The sequence below is a fragment of the Thunnus thynnus genome, chromosome 11 (assembly GCF_963924715.1).
Source record: "Thunnus thynnus chromosome 11, fThuThy2.1, whole genome shotgun sequence".
Classification (NCBI taxonomy): Eukaryota; Metazoa; Chordata; class Actinopteri; order Scombriformes; family Scombridae; genus Thunnus; species Thunnus thynnus.
In genome coordinates this window covers 24,534,285-24,551,640 of record NC_089527.1, presented here as the reverse complement: position 1 = coordinate 24,551,640, position 17,356 = coordinate 24,534,285, and the positions used below count along the sequence as shown (strand labels likewise).

At 39.4% G+C, this 17,356-nt stretch overlaps 1 protein-coding gene across 1 annotated transcript in view; it reads right to left on the bottom strand.

The window, feature by feature from the left end:
- Positions 1 to 17,050, bottom strand: part of clybl (citrate lyase beta like) — a 69,645-nt gene extending 52,595 nt beyond the window's left edge. Inside the window, exon 1 of the mRNA XM_067604050.1 lies at positions 16,970 to 17,050. Within this exon, the coding sequence (XP_067460151.1) occupies positions 16,970 to 17,013 (44 nt within the window). The 5' untranslated portion in view covers positions 17,014 to 17,050. The remainder of the gene's footprint in view (positions 1 to 16,969) is intronic.
- Between the last annotated feature and the right edge of the window lie 306 nt (positions 17,051 to 17,356).

Sequence of the window (17,356 nt, the reverse complement as noted above, 5' to 3'; positions counted from 1 at the left end):
GAGCTCGGCTCTGTTTACAATTTCAGCTCATTATGCTGATTTTATTCTTCTTTTTCATTAACTTGATTTTTAAGCAGCCCAAGGAATATTTTACATCTACTTTATTTAGGTCAATTTCTTATGCCCATTGAAATTCCCCTCAATGAAAGGGCTCTTCCCTCTATTGAAATGACCATTACATCTATGAGCTGCTTTGCACATTAATGAACATTGCCCTCCCTGCCTGCCTTTAGGCTCTCTTTCTTAATGCTGGGGCTGCTCACTAGTGTAAACCTGTGTTTGATTTCTGCTCTCCTCTCCCTCTCAGACTGCATATAGCAGCATTTAGCTGTGAATTAATTTTCATGTTTGGATATACCCTGCTGAGGTGTGATGCCAGTGGTGCATAATCAAAATCTGCAACACTACATATGGGTAGATAGGCCTTGTGGGTATTTTCACAGCGCAGATCTGCAGCTGGGCGGGGGAAACTAAAAGCAGAGCGAGGGGTCAACAGCCAACAGTCACAACACAAGTCAATAATAGGACAATGGGACGTTTAACACAAAAGAATAAATCTGTTGTTTTATACACGGGAACGGAGCAGAAGATAACTTTCGCAGTGTGGCGTGCAGTTGTGTATGTGTGTGTGTATGTGTGTGTGTGATAATGCGCATGTCTCTGGCCATGGGACAAGACACGCACCCACAGCCACAGCTCAAACACCAGCAGCCCTTAACATGGTGTGTCTAATGCTCCTATTTAGTGTTTGGGGTGCAGCGGCGCGTGGCCTGAGGTTTTTGGGAGGGGAGCATGGATAGCACCTAGCCTGACAGCTGTGCCCCAAACTGAAGACAAAAGCCTGAGGAAGTACCGCATCATCGAAGATGGGACTAAAAGGCAAGGCAATTTGCTTGTGGTCTGGCCCATACTGCCGCCTGATTCGGTGCATATATAGTCCACTTTTCATGGTGAATATGGCTAATATAACTGGGAGGATATCTTTAAAAAAAAATCCACTATAAAAAGGACTCTGCATCATGTGGTACATTTAGATCAAAAGCAGAAACACAAACTACTAATTCATAACAGACTTGATTTCAAACAAAGACAAACAGACAGAACATAGGCCACCTTTTATGCATCAGTCTTTTCAATGGAGTTTATTTGTAATCCTTTGATAGGAGGGAGTCTCTTTGTCAATCGGTGTACATCAAAGATAAGCTAACTTACCATGCTGCTTGTGTTTGTGTGTCGGTGCGCATGTCTGTATTCTAGTCTTTAACAGCACAGCAAGCCATGTTTTTAATCTATTGATTTAATAAGCTTAGGTAGCAGGCTGTTGGCTATACAAATGAACCAGTCGTGAATGTATAGGTGACACATCTTCAGTCTAAAAACCTGGTGTGTTTGATGAATAGCTAATGGGATTTACAGTATACACAGCCTACATTTCTGCGAAAACAGACTCTGCTATGATTAATGCATTTAAATAAAAATAAGTTATTTGTCTAATAATAATATTATATGATAATATAATAAGAATATGATATGTTTGATCATGCACACACACCTAGTGAATATGAAAGATTCAAATACATAAACAGCAAATGCTAGACCAAAGGTCTTAGGTAGGATGAAGTTAAAATCCAAATTAAATCTACAAACATTTAGCACCTGGGGTCTATTTTCATTAACACTAACCCTTTATTACCATACACAGAGGTGTTTTTATTCGTGGGTTAGGTTAATAGAGGCAAAAGAGATAATAATTACTTGTTTGTTGCCACATCAGCTATTAGGTGATAATTAGGCCTGGGTGAGGATTAAAACTCTAAAAGGGTTTGTTTGATCTGTACACATGTTCCCAGATGGATGTCTGAGTATCCTGTATTAATTATTATTGCAAATTAAAGGTTAAGGCTCATCAAGCCTTTGCAAAACTGGATCTAATGCTTCCATATGGAGTTCCTCCTCACCACCAACTGAACACAACTCAACACCCAGACACCAGTGAATCTGAACAGAGCACTGTTGTCTGGGGTGAATTATAAGAACTTAAAGACAGATGCACAAATTTTCATTAATGTTTTCATTGCTGTGGTGGATCTGAGTTTCGGTGTGAATAGACACCAACTGTGTGCTTTACTTGGAGCCCAGCAAGGCAGATGAAACGTCAATAAATGTGAACTGCGGCTTGCGAGGTACTCACAAAAGGGTGGTGCCGCCATTTCTGGCATCCATATCAATGACGAGCCGTGTCATAAAATGGAAAACTAAATATTTAGAATAACATCTTAACAGCAAAATAGGAAAACTATCCATCTCTCACATAAAGGAACTTCCTTTATTATGCCCCTGTGTCCACACACACACACACAGACGTCAGGGGATTGAAATGGCTCAAAAATATCCACTGGTTTAAATTAGACCATCAAACAGCCAGCTGCTGATTTGTTTCCTGTGTGTGTGTGCGTGAGTGTGTGTTGGAGGGGGGGCAGGGGGGCTGAGCAGGTTTCTGACATCCCATGGGTGCAGCAGGGTGAGTGCAACGGTGTCAGTTCACTAAAACAACACTGTGTGAGGGTACTTCACAATTTAGGATCAAAAACGAGCCTTGCATACAACCTGCCAAAATTGAAAATTCATTTACTCAGTATAACATAAAAAAACAGATCACAAGGGTATAAACATATGAATTTCTATACCAGAATTAGGGTTGTCATTAATCCATCAAATGAATGAGAATTTGCATTTGTCTATTTGTTGTTTATTTGTGGTCTCTCTCTGCCTGCCTCACTTTGGCAAACAGAGACAAAAGGTTTGTTGTCATGTTTAAGTTACATAACCTCACAGAAAGGCAGTACAGCATTTACATATTACAAGATTGGTAACAGCCTTAACCTTGTCCACCAATTTTGCCATCAATGACATATATTCAAAAAGGCTTCTATAAATGAATTCTCAGATGGTTATCTGATGGTTTTAGTCATGTTGCCTGATTGTTGATGGGGATTAGTGGCCACTTGGTTGAGATTACTGGGTGGCCGGCCATTAACCTCTATGGAGGAGGAAATTAGACACACCTGTACAAACTAATGTAATCCAAAACAACCTCCCTTCAACTAATCATAATCTTGCAAAGTTAATAATGTTCAGGCTTTGTTCACTGTTCACTGTCTGTCAGACAGATGTTGTTTCATCTCTATGATCCTTTTTGAAGCCATAGTTAGGGATGGCATTGCACTGCACTGTATTATATAAAGGGTATGCAAGTGAGGTCACCAAATGCAAACTGAAAACTTTGTGTATGGACAGTAGGGACATGTTCCTGCCAGTGTAAGCACAATTGTCCCTACCAATATTTTAACGGTCTCAAGCGATTTTGTAATTTTAATTCCACATAGAGTTACCAGTAAGGTCTAAGCAGAGTTGCCTGGTCTGTGTTTTTTCCCCCTAAAAGCGGGCTATATTGATGAAGAGTGAAAGAGTGAGATATGGGGAATACTTGACCTGATCACCTGGTCAGGCTGTACTATGTGGTCAGCTAGCTGCAGGACTGGCAGTAGCATCTGAGAGTTGAGTGGCAAATTTTAAGCAGCTGAATTTATTGTTTAAATGTTTCAAATAGCACAGAATTCAAAATAATCAACAGCAGACTTTTGGTGGTGTGCTGCAGGTCCAGGTCAATGCACTACATACAAGCTGCATGATGGCTTGCCAAACAGGAGCCTCAACATAAAAAAACTATAAAATGTCATTATTAATATAAATAAGAAAAACAGATGAACAGTGCCTTTAGTGGTCCTCTATCAAGTTTTAAAGTATTAAAAAGGTAAAATGTTTGGTAAACTAACAGCATCACTCCTCCTTTCCCTTGTTCATATGTGGCTCATTGTGTTGTTATTGTTGTATTGTATTATTTGTATGCAAAATTAGCCATTGCATGCCTAGTTAATTAGTTTGTTTGTGAATGCTACAGATGATTTTGTTAGAAAAATTCTGGTAGCAACAGTCTGACCAGCACAGAAAGGCTGGCAGATGAGCTCTGATGTAATAGTGAAATGTCTGGCTGTAAGTTCAACTCAGTTCACTTCAATTCAAAGAACTTTATACATCCCCAGAAGGGCAATTTAAAAATATACGCAGCAGAGCACACACAAGCACACATGAGCCGAACAAAAAAAATGAAAACAAGTGGAAGTTTTTGAGATGGTTGAAATACAGGTTAATGTTTGAGCATTGCTGTAGCTCTGTGATGAATCTGTTTCTGATATTTTGCCCACCCCCATAAACATACATTAGGGAGACAGAGTATCACTACTTATTAACACTATGGAAACCTGTTACTGTAAACCCAGTCTATACTCCATTATTACCGTACGATGTTATGATGTAGTTGCAAAGGGTCTGGCATGATGAAAAAGTGCAAACCCTCCTTAGTGAGAGTGGCTGTGTCCTTAGAGGGCATTAGTAAAGGCATTATCTTGTTGTGCCAGACAGTTCAGTAGTAAACACCCTGGCAAAGGGCCTTGTAGTAAACTCTGGTGGAACTGCACGGTAGAGTCGGAGTGTTGTAGCCGTCCTGGCACGGAGATATGGGTCATGCTAGGCTGTCCTCTCCCTCACCCCAGCACCAGAGCCCAAACCCTGATGAGATTAGCCGGCCAGCCAGGCGCTCAGTGGTGGTAAAACACAAACACCACTGATTACGTGAACACTAAAGTCGGATCCCCTCACACTTCAGCTTGGATCCCCTTGTGCGGGGTCAGGAGCGGGTTAGTGTCATGACTGTGCTGCCAGTCCCAACATATATGGCACCATTACTCTTTGGACACACCATGGGCCCTGATAGATCCTGTGATTATAGCTGACTTCATTGGAGACCTGTGACTTTCAATGCATTAGGAATGGGACACAGCTAACTTACTGGAACCCCCCGAATAAAGGCTTTTACCTGAGAAAATCTGTTCATCATCAGCCAACTTATTTGTTTATATGCCCTACAAATATGAGGCAAAACAGGTTGACATTTCCTTTCAGTGAGCAGTTTTTGGGGGGTAAGGTCAGTGAAGGCAGTGCCTTGACCACTCTGTGTTAAATCACTGCTAAAAATGGGATTAGGCAGGTTGGAATGCCGGGGTAATCACTCATTCAGCAGCAGCCAGGAGAAAAGGCCTCCTTAAGGAGAAGGGGTGGGTTTTATATAGCTGAGAGCTTTGATTACTGCTCCGTCTTAAAACCGCATCCGATGAGTAAAGACATGCACTGGTCCTCCCCCACATTTACTGGGCGAGTCACCCTCCTGGGTTCCTGTAAATAAGTGATGTCACAGCGCTTAATGATGCCCAGACTAGACCCAGCAAGGTCTTGGAAAAAAAAAAAAAAAAAAAAAAACACTGCCAGCTTCATCACTACTGAAGCTGGAAGCGCTGCCTAACCGTCATGTCAACAAAGAATTAGTTTTGCACATTGTATCCTTTTTCTCTGTGGGACTACTGATGATGCAGTTGAAGTGCGGAGTGGTGAACACAATCATGAGCATTCTCTTTTAGTCTATGAAGCCCAGTGAAGTTCACCCTCTGGGAAAAGAAAAATCACCCTCATCTGAGGATTGACTGTTCCGTCACTAATGAAGATGTTCAAACAGAGAGCATACAGAAGAAGGAAAAAAAAAAAAAAAAAGACACTTTCTCTGGGCTTTCTCCTGTTCTCCACGACGCATACTGGTTGTGACAGTTGTTTCCAGTTGCTACGTATAAAGGGCCCATCATAAAGCCCGGCTAGAGGAAACAGGATAAGCTCTTGAGCCAAGGCAGTAAAAAGCTCTCTGGGAACTTGAAAGCCACACAAATGAAGTCTGCGTCTGCCATCTGGAAACAATAAACAAACAAAACCCAGCAGCCAAACAAACACCACGATTGGAGAGGGAGACAGAGAGAGAGAGAGAGAGACGGAGAGAGACGGAGAGAGGGAGAAATGGAAGCAGAGATTGAGTGTGTGAATGAGTGATAGGGAGAGGAGGTTGTCAATGTTAAAAAAGTGTGCAGCATGCAGCATCATTAGCAGACACTGATGGGAAGACAGACACAGAGACAACCCTTTGTATAAAGTCTCCTTTGATGCTAGCGAGATGGCCCCGCTGTTTGAATGTGTGTGGTACCACTGAAACCTGGTTCTAATGAAGTCTAGTGCTAACAGGAGGCTGCCTGTCTGCAACTTGTGCCAGTGATGTGATGAGAAGTTATAAGCCAGTTCCAAATATGGCAAAATACCAAAAGAAACCAGCCAACTCTTCTCTGCATGCACAGAGAAATCAGAAATATGATTTTTATTTATTTTTAGAGCGAAAATGTTTGTCCATATGTCTCATCCAGAAATAGAAAAAGTAGTTTCTTTCTATCTCTCTCTCACAAACACACAACCACACACACACACACACAAACACACACACACACAAACACACACACAAAGTCATTAGGGTCATTTACACCCCTCTCACCGTGGGGAATCTAGCCTTATTATTTGTATCATTAGTTGATTAGGTATCTTAAATATATTATGTACATGGGGCCACTAAATTTACTCTTCATACATCAGCAGGATGTGATGTCATATCACAACTCTGTTTGTGACAGACACTGAATGTTATGCATCTACAGTACTGAGTTAATCTCTTGCCAATAAGGGCTGCAGCTGATGAATATTAATTTACTCATTGATCATTAAGTCTGTAAAATGTCAAAATTGACAGACACCCATCACAATTGCCCATCCCCCATGTGATGTCTTAGAATTGCTTACTCAGCAGTCAAAAAACCCCCCAAAGAACTCAGACACTGAAGTGGAGAAAACTGAGCTGCTGTTTTATCCAATAAAAAACTTAGCTGATTACCAAAACTGTTGCCAAGCACTGATTTTCTGTCAAATAACTAATCAATTAATTGACTAATATTTTAGCATTAAATGTAATTTAAGTAAAGCTTTAGCCTGTGATTCACTTTAGCTTTTTTATTTCATTTTACAGCAACAATACAACTACCTCTGCCACAACTACTAGTACTCATAGTCTCCCATGCAAATAATACTATTTTTGTTTCCAAGTGTTGAGAGAAAACAGGCCTCGTCTGGGCAGCACAACATTATCAAGCAGACGCAGTAATTGATATTCCAAACAAAGTTTCCTGGACAGTCACTCTGACAGTGTGGGACTATTTAATGAGAGAAATTCATGAGATGGAACTTCACTTGGTACAACAGCAAAGATCACAAGCTGCTTTCAAAGACCTCATCACAAAGCACGCTGTCGATACTGACACCGAGGGGTTAGACCAAGAACTGCAGCCAAGTGGCCACAGCATGGACCCATGTACTCTATTACAGATAGTCCCACCTATAGGTGCACATACTGTACGCTTAAACAAACATGTTAAAGCAGAACCACACACACACACACACACACACAGACATACACAACCCCACCTGCTGTGCCTGGTTAACAAACACTCTGCTATAAAAGCAGGCCCTTACCCATTAGGGTGTTGTGCATCAGACAGGAAATGCTGGGTAAATTACACCTCATCGCCCTGGAACTAGCCGACCATCACCATGGCAATGAGCCAACCTCAGTGCCGTGAGAAGACCAAAACACCACCCTGGAAAAGGAGAAGGGGACATGACTAGAGTTTTCCTCTGACAAGTAAAAACTGATCTAATGTCAGTGATGCAAGTGTACTCCTACAGGTTTAGGAAGTGTAAATTGAACCCAAATCTGTATCTATTTAGTAGCCAAAAGAAACCCTTTGGCCCTCTGACAAAGGAGCTGACTCCAAACCTGGAAGCAATATCCTGCCCACACACAACTCTGACTGCTACCTAATTAATGCTACACGGGATAAACTATACAAGCCCAACACCCTCATCCAGGAGGCTATTAGAAATTATTAGTCATACCTACAGTAAATGCTAATACAGTTCAATAAATAGGTCAACACAGGCTACAGCTTGTCATGGCTATCAACAGTAAATTGGGTGGCCTCTCCTAAGGAGGTCTATGTGTAATATGTAAAATAATTTGACGTCTATGCAACAATCAAAGATTCTGATCATACATATAATAGATTTAAGGCACTACATCGGACACCTACATGACCTATGATTTCTGTAGCAGTTTATATAGAACATAACTGATACAGCAGAAAATAATTTGATTAAAATGCAATTACATAAGCTGTAACAAAAATACCCAGTTACACAACACTGCTGTTTTAAAATTCTTTCACACCTTCCACTACTCTTAAAAAGGATTATTTTCCTGTGGAGATTTCATCACCACACTTGTATTGGCTCACATCTGTACAAAGCAAAAACACAGGTTTCTCACTTGTGTTATCATTAAAAACAGAGAATATTTCCCCAGCTTCTCATTCAATCCGACCACCACGCTTAAACTCTAAACCACATAAACCACCCGTTAGCCAAGTCCGCCCCACATTTCTAGAACAAAATTCTTTTGTTGCATTGTTCACACATTCCTCCCTGGCCATGTTTATACAGATGCAATTCTATGTGCACTCTGGGGTCCTGAAAAGTCCTACTCCGAAGCTGAAGATGTGCTGTTGATCAAAGGCTTCGGTGCTAGAGCAGAGACACTTGTTTGGGTTGCCTTTTTTTTTCCTTTCTTTCTTTTGGAGATACAGGGTAACATATCCATCTGTTGGCCGTATGGATCCACCTTAGTCTGCACTGGGACAAGTGTAGCCCTCTTCTCTCCGCCATTCCACACTGCTCCCTCAACCACGTTTACTCAGCTGGTCCCCACGCCAGTCGACAGAGCTTTGTTTTCACACAGCAACATGTGTTAACTTAATGCCCTGTAACAGATTTCAAAGGCAAGCTTAGCTGGGTCAACAACAGGTAATAGAGCGATTTATTGATGCATTGGCTCAAAAATGACAAAGTGACAAACCCATCATGTGTTTTGCTGGTGTTGTTTAATTGAACTAGATAAAATAAATGGTCTCCTGTTCGACTGTGGGACTGAACATCTAATACATAATATGAGGGAAAAGGAGAAAGACAGGCTTTCTGAAGTGGTTCACATATTTTTCAAAAACATCCATAAAAGTTTCAAACTTTCATAATGCGAGGCAATGGCCAAGAATGTGTCTAGTAGAAAGATTAGATAAACCATTAAACAGAATAATGTTTATATGGTTACTTGGCCAACCTGCTCGCCCTCACATAGCTGAAGAATTTACTTACACAGTCCCCATGGTTGTTTACTTGCTTGATTGGATTATGGCCACACACCTCAAGCTTGGCTTCCACCACCAATCAATGAGGAAATGAGGTGTCAACACACTGGTGTTTATTCAACACTCATTTATTTTTCTACCGGAAGCCAAAGCCAGGTCGACCACAGAAGACACCAGATGAGTGAAGGGATTACCTTTAAGCACTCATTTCTAACAGCACTGTAAACAAGCAGATTGTAGTGCACAATTATGTTTATGAAAAATAATCTGTGATTTTTAGATACTTGCTGTTAAACACCTGGTGTTACAGAATGCTCTGTTTTATTTCATTTTATTTAATTGCGTTATATGTAAATTCCTCTGGTATTGTAGGACAGTTTTAAATTTGCCAATTTACTGTGAAATGATTAATGCATTTAAAGTGTCACTTTGTACTAATATTTGGACTGTATCATATTATAAGTGGATATTAAAATTTTGTTTATCTTGTTTCCAATCTCTTTAACAACTGAGAAGACAGGGCTTTTAAACTTCAGGCTGTGCGTCCATATGACCAAACTAAAAGAGCTGGTAATGGGAAGACACCAGGAAGTCTGTAATGCTTCCAGTCAGCATGAAGTGCCATCAAAATAAAATTCTGCACAGTAGCTGCTGCTTTAAAACAACTGGGGCAATTGAAAATTCCCCTCCCAATTTATGCCAAATGCCACTTTATAAACATTGTAGCATGACTGCCAAGTGTCTGCACTGCTTTATGCCCCTTCTCTTAATTGAAAACGTTATAGGGGTGCATTACACTTGGGGTTTTTATAAGCTGTGCTATAAAGCCCTAGCAGGCCCTGTGAGGGGAAACTGCCCATTAACTTATAAGGTCCAGGCCTTGGCTCTCTTAATTGACAACCTCTAGGCTACTTTCATCACTTGTCGACTTCATAGCAGCAGTCAATGCTTCCTCCAGGATGCTGTTGCATCTTTGACACGAGGGTGTTTGTGACAAAGAGCAGTCTGCCGCCAGTGCCAGGGCGAGGGCTCTAGGCTGTCCATAAAACAAGCACACGCATTCCTCTCCTAGTTTCTGCCATCTGAGAGGCTGCATTTAACCATGTAGGTACTGCTTCCAAGAATCACCAGTAAAAACTCAATATGAATCCTATTAGGAAGGTGGATTTTTTTTATTATGCTGTACGCAAATCTACACATCGCATATAATAAAGATATTTACAAAATATCCAGAAAGATAAGATTTTATAAAATAAATTAGTACTATTAAAGAAAAATATTGGACGTTAAGTTAAAGGGGACAACTGAAAATGAGAAAATGTTTTATTTCTTATTTGTTTAGGCGATCATCACAAGCACAAACACACGCAGACAGACACACCAGACGGGTGTGACAATCAGTTCACACTCTCATTTGGCAGGATCATCATCTTTGTGCCTCTGGAAATTCATGTGCCTTGAATTAGAGCCACATGTCACAATGTTGTTGACCAGTAAGTACAAACACATTACTAGAATATTAAACTCACTTAGAGGTGCAGTGTGTAGGATTTAGTGGCATCTAGCTCAACGGGCTTGGCAGAAATGGAATATAATATTGGTAAGTATGCTTTAATCTGTGTATAATCACGTGAAAATAAGAATTGTTGTGTTTTTGTTACCTTAGAATGAGCCCTTTATATCTACATAGGGAGCAGGTCCCCTTCCATGGAGGCCGCCATGTTGCACCACCATGTTTGTACAGTAGCCCAGAACGGACAAACCAAACACTGGCTCTAGAGAGGGCCTTTCAAGTTTTTCGCAAGTTTCGCAGCCACTGTAGGCTCTCCTATACGCTTGGAAGGGGAGAGTGAGGGGAGGTCTATTCAGTTGGTTGCGATCTGCAACCTCATCGCTAAATGCCACTAAATCTTACACACTGGTCCTCTAAGATCAGTTTGAAGTTTGTCATTATACCTCCTATGAGACTTGTGTGCAGTCTAAGAGGTAGTAGAGCTCTAGACAACTTTGACTGCTAACCATCAGTCACTGAATCTCATGATCTAATCTTACCTTTTACAGAAATGCACACAAAAATATGCAATGTGCTTTTATTTCTTAATGTAATTACATTTAAACTGTGGAAAAACAATAATTGTGTTAATGTAAAACACTGTATCATGGCTGGTAATTCCTTGAGAACTCATCCAAAACAGGCTGTTTGTGATGACAAATATATAGCTTAATAAAACCACTACAAACAAAAGTGGATGGGATTGAGACTTTAATAACCGAGTCATCAGTCCATTTGATATGTTGTAGACAGTAGGGGTCTGTGATATGACGATATATACCATGAGACTAGGGGTGGACAATATAGCCTTAAAATAATATATTGCTATATATATATATTTTTGTCATAACAATATTGCTCATATGGTCTACAGACCTACCAATACAAATATGATTACAATATAATTGTATAATGTAATTTCAGCCAATATGGTCAGATCTACACAACCAGACCCTGTATTCAGTCTGTGTCATAGATTCACAGGATGTTTTGGAGGAGCAGACAGAGCGACAGAGCTGTGGCTCTGTGGTGTGATTTAAAATAACTCTCATTAGAGTCACTGATGTAAATGGACCTGCTGTATTGACAGCAGTCAGCAGAGTCCCGCTGATCAATACCAAACTTAAAACTAGCTTCCTCTACTAAGTGCAGACTAAAACATGATGTATCCAGCTGGTGATTATCTATGGAATGCCACCAGTATCACATTTCACTTGCTTTTTCGCCACCAGGCATCACTAAGCACTAAAGTGTTTGCATAATTTTACATTATGACTCAATAAGGGGATACATTTGACTATTAAACTCAGTCAATTAAAACGCTGTAAAGTTCTACTCATTTATTGTCATATAGCCTACTACTGAGCTGTACCCATAGACACACAGCTTTAGTAGCAAATGTGATTGTAGATGTGACATCCAGGCCATGACCATATGTCATGATGTGTGGTCGCAACCAGCTGTTAATGAACGCCTGATGTCATTGGGAATGTAAGTGCAGTATATTTACTCTAGTGCCATTGCAGTTTTGAGTTACTTGAATGTGAAACGTCTATTCCACTACATTTCAGAGGGATATATTGTACTTTCTACTTCATTACATTAATATGACGGCTTTAGTTACTAGTTACTTCTCAGATTTACATAAAATAACATGATAAGTCACAAAAAAGCAAATATAAGAAAAAAGTCCAAAAAATGAATACAGATGTATTTAGCAGAACTTTTCTTCTTTCCTATACCAGAATAATCATCTCACGATCCCTTAGATTCATCTCTCCACTGGACTAAACTACTTCACTATAAAATAGTTAGAACTAGTTCCACCTCAACAAGCTACATCAGTAAAATTCTCTTTACACATTGATTCATCAGTATTAATAATGTTCATTATAAATGTATTTAACATATCAATAACAGGGGCAGATTATCTGCAAAATTAGTATTTTTTCTTTTGATACTTTAAGTATATTTAGCTGATAATGCCTCTTATGGCTGACCAATTGATCGAAATTTTATCAAAACTGCAATACAGCCTACTGCAATTTTCAAATCACAGAAGGTACAATATTTGTTAAAGGTGAAATGTGTGTCGAAATATCATTTTAAATTAAATATTGTCATGCTGCAGAGATGTCCTGGCCTAGACATCATATTCTACAGACTTAAGAAAACATCTTTGTTTGGTACAGATCCCCACAAAAATTTCACCATAATCATTTTAATATGCTTTTCAATTAAAATGAAAATAATGATGTTAATTATCATTCCTTCTAATATCGCAAATCATTGCAATTATAATATCAGTCAAAAACATGCAAATAGATATTTTTTCGAAATTGTTCAGCCCTAATACTTATGTACTTTTCTTTAAGTAGGATTTTATATGCAGGGTTTTTACTTGTAGTGGAGTATTGTGGTATTGCAACAGGATCTGGGTACTTCTTCCACCATCCACATTCAACCAGTAGGCTCGGTCAAGACTAGCCAGGCCTGTGTAGAATTAATCACTGCACAATGCACGTCATTTAGATTTTCTGTCCAACTTGATCCCGACTTGCTCTGTTTTCGTGCAAACATGAGCAGCGATAACTTCACAAAATCAAGGCAGCGGAGGTTTTTGGAGCCAGGTGACATGGTTGTTCTCAAACAACTACGAGACTTCAGGGCCTTGTGGGAAACACAGAAAAATCACCTGATCTAAGAGCTGATAGGCTCAAATGTTAGAACAACAACCTTACGTTCTATCATTCTATAGGCCTTGAAAGTCCTCTTCCTGTGTTTAATTGGAGAGATTTTTATTCTATATTTTTATTTTGTATAACCTGATACTGCTTTAGGAAGTTTTTTGTTAATGGCAACAGTCAGAGAAGATTAATAAATTGTGGCCTATAAATATCAGCTAGCCTACAATGTGAACATTACAGCATTATCACATTATCTTGTGTTATGAAGCAACATAAAACCTCTGGTAAGTGGGACGTTATGATTGTTTGAGAAACATTTGTACAGATGTTAAACCCTGACAGTTTAATCCCAGACTGTCAGTTTGTCTGTCTGACTGAAGTTTTTGTTACATTCACTTTCAGACAGCTGTTTTTTTGTATTAAGATTTACCAGTATTATCATTAACAACATGAAATTGCACGCCCCTTCATGAAATGATATTCATTTTAATACTGAGATTTTGCCTTTAACATCTCAGACTGTATTAGGCAATTGTAGGCAAAGTTGTAAATCAATGTGCAGACCTGCTTTATGGAAATACTGGATTTTTGAATGATATGAAGTACTTTGGTTTGTGAGGTGTTTAATGTTCTGTATTAACATTTTACAACAATATGAAACAGAGAAAGGCAACAAATCATCACATTTGAGAAGATGGATGGCATTTTTCTTGGATTATCAAAATTGTTATACAAATGAAGAATCTAATATTAATAATGTGAAATCACATGACCAAACTAACAAATCAACTCTCTCAAATTTAACTACACCACTGACCTTGGCTTCGAGTGACAGATTTATGTAAATCACCAAAGTTTGACTCATTTATTGATTGGCTTAATCTTGGCTTTGGTTTCTTCATTATCATACTTCCATTGGGTGTCATAAAACTAAACTAACAGTCTCTTGGAGGCCGTAGTTATCTAAATATTAGGTATAATAAATAGGAAAGATAGTGACCACAGTGTTTCCAGTTTCCAATAGATGGAAATTTATGGGTCAGCAGAGTGAACGAGAAGTGCTCTATAGAGGACTTGGGGGGGAAAACAATGACTGCTGATGAGCTCTTGAGCAAATCTTTAAGTGCCAGTAAGTGCAGTGCAGCTACTCAGTACCAAGCAGAGCGGAAAACCTTTGGTTGTCATGGGTGGTTGCCATGCCAATACTGTGAAAATGTCAAGACTTTAATTTCAGGATCTTGTCAAGAGTTTTTTATAATGTGTAGTTTGAAAAGGACAGTTCTTCAGAATATTGGACAGTTAAGTGATACTAATATTATGTAGCCTATTATATAATGTATATTTTGTCCACCTCACTTATATCAATGAGGTAGCTATGACTTACAGCATAATAATGCAGTACGTAACTCAACAGCACTACAAACTACAACCTCCAAAATGACCATAAAATAAATCAACACCTCTCTAAAACAACTCACTCACTCATTTTCTCTACAGGACAAAAATGACTCACTCTCTCTACAGGACAAAAATACACATTATAACCCTCATGTAGGCTTAATCACAGGGCTGTTGTATTTGACCACAGTACAACAACAGCACCTGTGTGTATATGTGTCTCTCATTCATTTAAAAAATGCACAGAAGCAAATTAAGGAACACATTCTCCAATTTGACAAGACATATGCTGCATGATGCATATTGCTTGCAGAAAAAAAGCAAGCAATATGCAAACACCTGGAGTTGTACAGAAGACAGCAGTAGTTTCTGGGAGACACTGAAAGCTAATGAAAATGCAAGTAATCAGTAAATTGTCCCCAATGGTGGCATAAGTTTCTTCAGAGATATCATAATTATGCAGTTAGAAAAAAGCTAAATTAAACAACAGCCAGGTGCAGGGACATCCTGAGGTAATGTTGTCACTGTAAGGTTGCCAAGCAACCAGCCCTATATCCACAGATGCTCTGCACAGAAGTACTGGGCAGATGGATAAATGGTGTTCATCAAGAAGCAGTTACAGCACATAACTACCTCTAAAACCACAAACTGCCATTTTTACGTTTCTGTTTGTGTATGAATTAAACATGATAGATACAACGAGTGAATTAGTGCCTTCCAGAAGTGCTGGTTGAGTTGTTTTTTTACTTTTGAGAGCCAGGCAAGATGCTTTACCCCTGTTTGTAGTATTTATGCTAAGCTAGGGTAACCACCTCCCGGCTTCATCTTTGTGCTTAACACACTCCTCACAATAAAAGCAAATAAGCATATGCCCCAAAATATTAAACTATTTCTTTAAGTTGTGCTGCGTTTACCTTTCCCAGCCACCATATCACAGATCAGTTTAGTACAGGTCGCCTGAGATTAATGCTGGATTAGTTTGTTTCATTTGACCCTTGATAAGACAAACGTGTCATAACATGGAATCAAATGAAAGTTGTTTAGTATGAAAAATTAGACTGTAACAAGGAACAAGGAACACCAGAATTAGAGGTGCAAGGATTAATTGATTAGTTGCCCACTATTTAGATAATTGATTAATCATTTTGAGTCATTTTTAAGAAGAAAATGTCCAAATTCTGTTTCCAGCTTCTTATATAAGAATATTTTCTGGTTTCTTTAGTCTTCTATGATAGTAAACTTAATATCTTTGGGTTATAGACTGTTGGTCAGAACAAAACAAGACATTTGAGGATGTCACCTTGGGCTGTGGGGAAAAGTTAAACACTTTTCACCATTTACTGACATTTTATAGACCAAACAATTAATCAGGAAAATAATCAACAGATTAATTGATAATGAAAATGATGGCCTAAACACAAAATTGAACCCCTTCCTCAACATTGACAACACAAGAGTGGAAAAGTTATTACAGACTCCAGACCAGCTGTGCAACAATATGACAGTTAGGTGGGTTGAGCTACACTCTGGCTGCACAGCAACACTATCAAACAAATATACAGCCCACAAGGTGACATACATAGAAGGAAAAGCTGACAACTACACTTCGTTTTACCGCTAACCTCTTACACTGGGACTTTTCCCAGCAGCCAGTCTTGTACTTTACTATATAACTACCTTAGGGGTGTTTTTATTATTAATAAGAACATGTTTTTTCCATGCAGAAGCTCAGGAGCGAAGTAAAGAGCACAGGGCCACGGTCAGTGGACTGTATACTGTCTATTTTGTGCACATTTACAGCTTCTCTCAACTCATTCAAGAGGCAGCAGGCAAATAGGTACAAAAAGAAGTGTATGCTTCGTCATTTTGACAAACATACCAGGGATGAGAAACAAATATAACGTAGCAAAACATTGTTGCTAACTGCTGTAACGTTACTTCTCGCCAGCCTACAAAGTGTCATTTGACCAACAGCTGCTACCGTCACACGGAGAAAAACAAAATTAGCGTCGTTGTGTCACCGGGTAAGGTTTCCTGCAATTGACAGAAAGAATGTGGGAGAAGGACATGCATAAAAGACATAAACTATGACTTACTGGGGAACAAGTCGTCTCACAGCTCTGGTAACATGCGCCGCCATGTTTCCTTGAGTGACGTGCTAGAAAAAGTAAGCAGCAATTGGCTGTGGGAGTCGTTCCCTCGTACAGCTCCAGCTATGTGATTGGCCAGAGCACGGAGAAGGGCGGGCTCTGGACGACTACTAGCACATGGGAAGGTAAACAGCATGCGAGTAGTAGTAGTGATGTTTTGTGTGGCAGAGGATGACAAATGAAACTACGTTAAAATGTAGTTTCATTCACAAGAAAAAATGAAGCCTCAGAAACGGCTGAAAATGAAAAATAAGGTGGATAACCAGTGTTTATCAGAATTAGTGATATTGTGGTTATGCATATTTGTTGTTTGGTTATAAGTGGTCACTTTAC